The sequence below is a fragment of the Electrophorus electricus genome, chromosome 11, assembly GCF_013358815.1.
Source record: "Electrophorus electricus isolate fEleEle1 chromosome 11, fEleEle1.pri, whole genome shotgun sequence".
Taxonomy (NCBI): Eukaryota; Metazoa; Chordata; class Actinopteri; order Gymnotiformes; family Gymnotidae; genus Electrophorus; species Electrophorus electricus.
In genome coordinates, this window is record NC_049545.1 from 18035783 (window position 1) to 18044726 (window position 8944).

Sequence of the window (8944 nt, forward strand, 5' to 3'; positions counted from 1 at the left end):
TCCTCGCTCTCCGGATCAGCATAGCGCTGTACTGAAATGGATGACGTCATTGTTTCAAGTACGCAATCGGCTATATACATCCGGGTCCTGGCTCTCCCGATCAACACAGAGCCGGACTGAGAAGGATGACGTCATTGTTTCAAGCATGCAACCTGCTGAATATACATCCGGGTCCTGGTGCTCCCGTTGTTGGGTTGTTAGGTGCTGGTTTTAGTGGGAGACTGGCGTGGAGCGACTAGGATAGAGCGTTGTGATACAGTACAACGTTTAGAAATAATCTTACCCATTTTAGATTTACATTCACGTCGCCTAATGAGTTCAAATATGCATCCCTGGTTTACAAAGAACGGGGAGGTCCATTCTCCTACAAACTGAATACAGAGCTAGCTAGGCAATTTCTCCCTACACAAACAAGCCAGAGCTAGCAGTCCCTTTCCAACACCTCGTTTGACTTTATCCGCTATTTCTCCCTCTTTCTGCTTTTTTCACTACTTGCTACAGGCCTCTTGGATTTTCGGTAAGTTTCTTTTGCCCTTGTTAACACGAAGCCTCCTTCTTCTCGGTGTTGCTAGCCTTTTAGCGCCCTTTCTGTAGTAGAGACGTGTGTTGTGTTGGCTATGCGGAGTTTTACCAACCAGCTAAGTTAGCGTAGAGAGCTAACGCTAGCTAGCTAGCTAGTATGGCAGGCCTGCAGTGATGGCGAGGTTCAAGGGCCAAGGCTCGACACAATAGCATTAGCCATTTGTTTACACGGGTTTAATCTGCAAGCTAACTCTCCTTAATCAAAATCCTTGCCGGAGCTATTTGGGGATATATTTCTGATCACTCTTTCTTGGTCTCCTACGCGATACCATACACAAAATAATGTACACTGTCGTACAGTCTAAGTTTGACAGTTTGCTATCGAGCTGCTAAGCGTTGAAAACGGCTTGCTGTGAAGCTAACTAGCTAGCTAGCATGCTGGCTACAACATTACGTAATGCGTTTATTTCAGCGATTGAAGGAATACGATTGAATTACGACAGTTAACATCGATTCGAGATTCTACCTAGGTTGTATTTTCAAGTGTGTATATTGTAAATGTTGCTAGTATATGTAACGTCTGTATTTCCCTGGTTAATTCGACATATAATTTGAGAAATCAGAAACTACGCTCCCTGTCTTTCTTGGTTGCCCGAGGGTAGGCTCCCTGGCTTGCTATGCTAGCTAGTAAGCAAGCTGGCTAGCTAGCTAACTACATCATATTTGCATAACCAGTCCGTTGGAATATGTGTTGAGAATAATTGCAGAGTTTTTCAACAACTTTGACAGGAGAAGAAGCGTGGTGGAAGAACACGGCTTGCTTTTTGCACGGGTTTGTGTCTAATTCTAGCTAACGTTACCTATTTTTAGTGCGGGTGAATATAACGTGTGAACCAGTGTGTCCCAGAGATCCTACGGCCATACAAGGATGGCAACGCACTGACTGAGAGAGTCAGTGTGTCTGACTCGGTTTGTAATGTATTTCTGTCAAATGGTTGTTTACATAATTTCTTAAATTTTCTTGAGTGGTCGACCTTCAGGTTTTAACAAACCTGTTTAGCATCGTTTGTAAATTCTTCTTGTGGATATGCTTTGTTAAATATATTTATTAAAAGCCTACATATTCACATTAATTATGTTATATTTTACTTTTTCAGTGCTACAAAGTCAAGTGTATTAAAGGTCAGTGTTAGACTGGCAAAATTAATTAGTAATCTTGACATGAACACAATCAGTAATGTTACCCCTTATCAATCTCTAATAACTTTGTTCCAGATTCTTAGGCTGAGAGGATGGGTGCGTTTTTGGACAAGCCAAAGATGGAGAAGCACAATGCCCACGGTGAGGGCAACGGTCTGCGCTATGGCCTGAGCAGCATGCAGGGCTGGCGGGTGGAGATGGAGGATGCGCACACTGCCGTCATCGGCCTGCCCCATGGCCTCGATCCCTGGTCTTTCTTTGCCGTGTATGATGGTCATGCGGGCTCGCAGGTGGCCCGATACTGCTGCGAGCACCTGCTGGAGCACATCACCAGCAACCCGGACTTCCGGGGTGGTGGCGGTGGCGATGGGGGCCCTCGGCTGGCCGAGGAGCCCAGTGTGGACAGCGTCAAGTCGGGCATCCGCACAGGCTTCCTGCAGATTGACGATCACATGCGGCAGATCTCGGAGAAGAAGCACGGCGGCGCTGACCGCAGTGGCTCCACAGCGGTGGGCGTGATGATCTCGCCGCGTCACATTTACTTCATCAACTGTGGCGACTCGCGAGGCCTGCTGAGCCGCGCCAGCGCCGTCCACTTCTTCACGCAGGACCACAAGCCCAGTAACCCGCTGGAGAAGGAACGCATCCAGAACGCCGGAGGCTCTGTCATGATCCAGCGCGTCAACGGCTCGCTGGCCGTATCCCGCGCCCTCGGCGACTTCGACTACAAGTGCGTGCACGGCAAAGGCCCCACGGAGCAGCTGGTGTCGCCCGAGCCAGAGGTGTATGCCATCGAGCGCTCGGAGGCACAGGACGAGTTCATTGTTCTGGCGTGTGACGGCATCTGGGATGTCATGGCTAATGAGGAGCTCTGCGATTTCGTCCGCTCACGACTTGAGGTGACCGACGACCTGGAGAGAGTCTGCAATGAGATTGTGGATACCTGCTTGTACAAGGTAAGGGACCCTGTCCACCAACATGCTGACCTGTTGAACGGTCTAACACACTTGAGACATCCCACAGATAGACATATGTAATTAAGTCAACATGCATTGGGTTCAGGTCTGTTTATTTTCATGTCATCTGTAGCATTGGATGGTGCATTTCATTTAAATGTCACTCCCAGTTTTTCGAGAGATAACGTTCCTCTATTAAGTAAAGAGGTGTTGATGGTTTCATTTGTCTTCCTATGATAATGAGAAACCAAATGCTGAGACAGAAGAATATCTGACTTGGTGAAGATATTGACGATACCATATGACACCATTTACATAACTGGGAAAACTTATGTTACACTGTCAGTTTCATGATGATGTCAGTATTACAATATTGATAGTTGTGTAAATCTGCATTTATTCATTTTGTAGTGGTTTAATCCTGATATGGCAGCCTAAACCATGTTCTGGGTGAGCAGGCTTTTTGCTCGCAGGTCAAACTTTGCAAAGAAGATACAATGTTGAATTCCTAAAGCTGTCGCTCTGAAAACGCATCCTTTTTAATATGATTTAATTCAGCAGATGTAATTCATTTCTGGCCTGGCACTGATGTAAGCTACTTCATAGCACAGCACCCCAAATAAGACTGACGCTTGTCTGCTGGTGAAGTCTGACACTTGCATCCCATAAAATGCCTCCCAGCCTGATTCCTCTTGCTATTTCATATTCAACTGACTGATCCAATTTGAGTCATTTTACTTTTAAATTACCCAAGATCAGGAACATCTTTGTCAGACTGCCACACAGCCCTTTATTCATGGCTGAAGATCTGCACCTTGCGATAAACACACTAATAGAAAGTTGAGCTGATGGCATGTTGGGACTTCCTGGTACAGTCTCTCTTGACATGTCCAGTTCTGCATTTGATTTTAAACTTGAACAAATAAGTAAATGTAACAATTGCAAGTAAATGAAGAGTTTGGCAACTGAAGTTTTGATTGCTGTGGCTTATATTGTATTGTAAATCGGGAATGTCTACTACAGTTGGCGAGTTAATTTCATGGCATTCCCTTAGTATGTAGTCTGACAATTGTCAACTCTACAATGGGTGTTACATTTGGAAGCCTGACTTTCTGTTCACCAAAAGTGCACTTTACCACAGTTTCATGCCTCTGTGCTTTAAAATCAAATCATCCTCTTAATTGACCAGTTTAGTAGCATGCTTATGCTGCATGAGCCTTGTAATGGAAACAGCAGATAAGCTTCATCTAATTTGTCTGGGGAGCAATGGAAAGGTTTTTTTTCTTGGGCTGTTTCTCGGATCGAAACTATGTGGGTGACTTGGTGCATGTTAATGACAAACCCTAACCAGAATATAACACTGAATACTTCTCCCCAATCTGTGCCAATTCAGGGGAGCAGAGACAACATGAGCGTTGTGTTGGTGTGTTTTAACGCGGCACCCAAGGTTTCACCAGAGGCCGTGAAGAGAGAGTCCGAACTTGACAAATATCTGGAGAGCCGTGTAGAGGGTAGGAATCTTGGAATGCTGCTTAAATGACCACTCTTAAAGCATGGCGTGGTTCTTAGAAATGCACATGCATAAGGAATGCTTCGAAAAAGGCTTATGGAGAAATGTATGATATTTTAATGTTTCCCCTCAGGAATTGCTACCTGTTTCATAATCATGATGTCACAATTCCAAATTCAAATGATGGCGGTGTGTTCTCTTTCCTTGCAGAGATCCTTAAGAAGCAGGGTGATGAGGGTGTGCCGGACCTTGTACACGTGATGCGCATGTTAGCATCTGAGAGCATCCCAAACTTACCGCCTGGAGGAGAACTTGCCAGCAAGTGGGTTTTTTTCTCTCTCTCTCTCTCTCTCTCTCTCTCTCTCTCTCTCTCTCTCTCTCTCTCTCCCTCATCCACACTTACACACGGTTCTTACCATTGCACGCATAACTTGCAGTCAGTGCAGTATGCAGTGCTGTTTCTTTACATATTTTGCAAATACACATTACAGTGACAGTACAAAAAATATGTAAGTGTTTTAATGGTGATACATTTTTGAGTAAACCAGCCATTCAGTTGATTTGGAAAAATTAAACTAATTGCTAGTCATAAGGTGTTTGAATGTCACAGTTAGCCTGCAGTTATGTTAAAAATAAACAGCATTTGTTCCTCCCCCTGAGAGATGGAAACTTCACTCTTCACTTCAGAGTGGTGGAAGCATATCATTCTCACCACTGCTGCAAGCTAAACAGTTTTTTTTTTTTTTTTTTTGTTGTTAGGGAAATGAATGCAGGGAAATGTAGACTACTTCTCATGATGGGTGCAGCACCAAACACGTCATGCTAGGGCTGGGGTTAGGCTGTGTGGTGAATTTGCACAAGAGTTGGGCTGTTTCCCCACCCCACATGCCACAGCTAGCAGACCAAAGTGGAGGAAGCCGAGGCGTGCTTCTCTGTTTTTAAACCCTGCACACGGAAGACAGTACACTTGCGCAGGCCGAGCTGCTCAGTCACTTGTTTGTTGTCAGGTCTCTTGCGCTGGTGAGCGGTTTGCCGGTAGCAGAAACGAGCAGACGTGGGCAGTTAGCGTGACCTGGATGGAGAGTTGTGTGGAGATGGGGCCAAGCTTGCTCAGTGCCCAGAGCAGATTTAAGGCAGCTGGCACTGCCAGCATGAGCTCTCTGGAGTATTCCCCAATCCCAACCCTGTGCTGCATATTCTAGAGTTTGCTTTACAGATGACACCCAAACCGATACCTGCTTTCTGGATCTGGCTGATTCCATCTGACACTGCTGGACTGTATATTGGAATTAAGAAAAAAAACAGAATCCAGCCTGTGGAAACTCTACTCTGAAATATCACAGAATTGCTTAATAAAAGTGAATATTTTTTCTATAGGTTCTTGCCTTGTAAAAATTTGGTGATGTATTTCTTCCTTTAGGGAAGTAGAGTATGTGATGGACTGAGTGTCGTGGCCTAAAAATGAAGTGCTTCATTTCAAAACTTTCATTTAAAAGCTTTTCGTTAAAATCTTTTTTTTTAAACAAACAGCAGTATCTGTCGAACCTCAGAGCTTCTGTATGGTCAAATACAGAAAAAAGTGGTGTGCTGGCACTTCTGCATGAGCCTAGTTACCCAGCCCTTCATAGGGGTTTGGTAGCACAGCAGTGCTCGGATCCTACGGCAGCAGGCTTGGGAAACACTCGTCCACAGCTGCTGAAACAGTACATGAATATGCAATCCCCCTCCAACACAGTGAATGCTGGCCCCAACGCAGAAGGCCGTGGGAGCCCTCTCAACCATCTCAAGCTAGAAACATCATGCAGTTTTTGATTGTCGCCTGCAAGACTCTTAAGTGCATACCATACCTGTTTGCTTAACTATTATACAGCCCTAATGTGAAGCCATTCAAGAGGTGGCAGACATTTTTTGAGATGTAATCATAACCTAATTAGTTTGTTTGTCTGCAGTGCTAGAAATGACAAGAGGGAGAATGTATAAAGAAGAGTCATAACTGCTTTGTAATTTATTTATTTTTGCAGGCGAAGCGTTATTGAAGCAGTATATAACAAACTTAACCCATACAGGAGCGAGGACACAGTGAGTATGGCAACTTTTGTGTGTCCATGTGTGTGCGCTTGCTAAACATTGTTTGCTTGTTTGTTGCATGTGTCGGTTTCTCCATGTGTGTTGTTAATGATTGTGGACTGTGGTTAATGATGTGGCACTGGTCTCCTCAATCAGTAATTATGGAGTGTGTGTGTGTGTGTGTGGGGGGGGGGGGGGGGAAGACATCTAACATATATTTATCTTGTAGTTATTCAGAGGAACAAAATTCTACACTTTATTTCCACCATTCCATTCGTTATCTACATTCCTCTTTCACATTAAAATATTCATCATTAAACAAACTATTTAATTTTCATAAAAATTCCTAAGATAATGAAATTTCATAAATGTATGCAGTAACACCCCATTCACAAAAGCAGTGATTTTAATATGTAATTATGGAGTTATAGTGACTTTTGGTATTTTTCAATGTTCTCTAAGAGATTTGCCAGTGGATCTGTACATTGCTTTTGCAGGTTACATTTGATAGTTATGGCTGAAATGGATTTCATGCATTTGATCTTAATTCATTGCTTATTTAAGTAAATCCTTGATAGATCAGTACTAACAGTGCACACGCCTTTTCAAAATGTAGAAAAGGGTTTGCCTTCTTTTTCAGTTTTTACATATTGTTGCAGAGTTACAAGACTAAGTAGAGCACACTTCTCTAATGCAGTCGAGGGAAGCCAGGTTTTGGCATTAGTGATGAACTAGACATGAGTTCTCTGACCTTGAGTCAGTCCAGACACCAGCAGAGTGTCCTCTAAACACTGTGACGTGTTCACAACTAATTTGAACCCCCCCACAGTTGGAACGCTGGTGGATTTTAATTGGGTTGTCATTTTCTTTTATCATTTTAAATGTTTTCACTACCCAAGTGACATTTTAATAAATGGTTATTAATTAAACAATTATTTATTAATTTATTGCATTAATGCCTTTGTAGAGATAAAAAACAAGGTGGTTTGGTATATCTAAGTAATAATTTTCAGTGGCCATGTGGGTTTCATTTTGTTTGAATTTAATCTTGTTCATCATGTACAAATAATAGAGGAAAAAACATTGCATATTCTCTCTCTTTGTTTTTTGCATAGACTATGCAAAGACTTTGTATAGGCCCTGAAGCCAAGTGTTTACTGGCCATACACAAATGGATGTTGGCCAAAAAATATGAATGTACGAATGCTTTTAATAGCTGAAGCTCAAACGTATTAGTTTCCGGAAAGAATTAGACACGGCACTAAGAAGCATTTTTAACAGGTCACCTAACTTATTAAAAGAAATGTAAGTAAAATATGTGCCAGGCATATATTTTATGTACATAACACCTAAATTGCATTTCCGACAGTATTCACATTCATATACTCAAACGTTGTTCACGTGCTGTCCCCAACTCTAAATGCATCGTACATCGCAGAACACACTATGATGTGTATGTTGTTTTTTTTAATCACACCCCAAGTCATTGCGACTGCATGCTGTAGTAAAGGCTGTTTAAAGGAGGAACGCTGAGAACTGGCCTGTGTCATCACACACTTGGCTTTGTTTGCTGGTTGCTGGGAGAAGCAGGCCATGGCAGTGCACATGCAGGCCTTTCGTCTCGGCGTAAATCAGAGGGGTGGGTTCACAGAGAGCAGACGATAGGCCCAGCTAGTGGATCATAGACCAACGGTGTGACATCAGTGGTGTTGTCATGAGGTCAGCTTTCATGCTGCAATTAGCACAATGTTCCTCTCTAATGGAAGTAAATTCTCTGAGTAATTTGCATGATAATGTCCCAGGAGGAGACTAGGATTTTAAACAACACGCTAAACTATCAGTGCCTGCTGGTTTGGAATGGCAGCAGTCGATGCTGTGATAGCGTGGCTTTTAAGAGTGCTTAATATGAAATGTTTTATTTCCTTGTGGGTATGGCTTGTGTTTTGAAAAGACTCTTTGTAGTAAGCTTTAGTCTCTTTATTGTGTAGTTGAACTATGTATATTTTTTTAATGCATTTTGGTAGCATGGTACTGGGTTTTTCTAGAGAGCCTATTGGACTCTTCTTCTTGGAAGTGTGGCCTTTGTGTTGTTTACAACGGTTTGGTGTTAATTTTGTCTTTCAGAATTAAATAAGTGTTTAAAAGTTTATATTCTGGCAAAAACTATGCAGCTGAGAGAAGGTTTTTGTCATTTTGAACTCGGTGAGATTATCATTAAAGGTCACTGTAATTTTTAAGGGCCACATGTCTCCAGGAAAATATTCTTTGTCATTTTTTGCTTTTGAAATATGTATGTCAGTAAACTTCTCAAATCCTCTCAAGTAATCAAGTGTGTATGACTTTATAATTTTTATAGCAGGACCTCGGTCAAATCCAAGAAATAAAATTTCGCATTACATCTTGCTCTGTGTGTGGGTGAGGGAGAGTGTTGCACAGCTGATGAAGGACCTCTGTCCAAAACTCTTTTTTTTTTTTTTTTTTTTTTTTTTTTTTTTTTTACCTAGTAAACTTGACAATTTTGAATCAGTATAGATATATATGGTGGTGGTGTGTGTTTGTTTGTTTTTTTAAACAGAAATGCTTCAGACCTCCATCTGAATTTCATCCATTGATCACATTGAGTCTACCTGTCACTCATTGCAATGCAATCCACCTTGTAAACATAATTTCCCTTTATTTGACACACACA

General features: G+C 42.4%; 1 protein-coding gene across 10 annotated transcripts in view; it reads left to right on the forward strand.

The window, feature by feature from the left end:
* Positions 1 to 168: 168 nt before the first annotated feature.
* The window catches only part of ppm1aa (protein phosphatase, Mg2+/Mn2+ dependent, 1Aa), a 39137-nt gene continuing 30361 nt past the window's right edge, over positions 169 to 8944 (forward strand). For 3 of the 10 annotated variants that reach the window (XM_035531496.1, XM_035531495.1, XM_035531497.1), the window contains exons 1-5: positions 169 to 517; positions 1798 to 2678; positions 4072 to 4189; positions 4399 to 4510; positions 6210 to 6267. In XM_035531496.1, coding sequence (XP_035387389.1) covers positions 1815 to 2678; positions 4072 to 4189; positions 4399 to 4510; positions 6210 to 6267 — 1152 coding nt within the window. In that variant the 5' untranslated portion in view covers positions 169 to 517; positions 1798 to 1814. The remainder of the gene's footprint in view (positions 518 to 1797; positions 2679 to 4071; positions 4190 to 4398; positions 4511 to 6209; positions 6268 to 8944) is intronic. The other 7 variants (XM_035531499.1, XM_035531498.1, XM_027032124.2 and 4 more) reach the window with 4 other exon arrangements.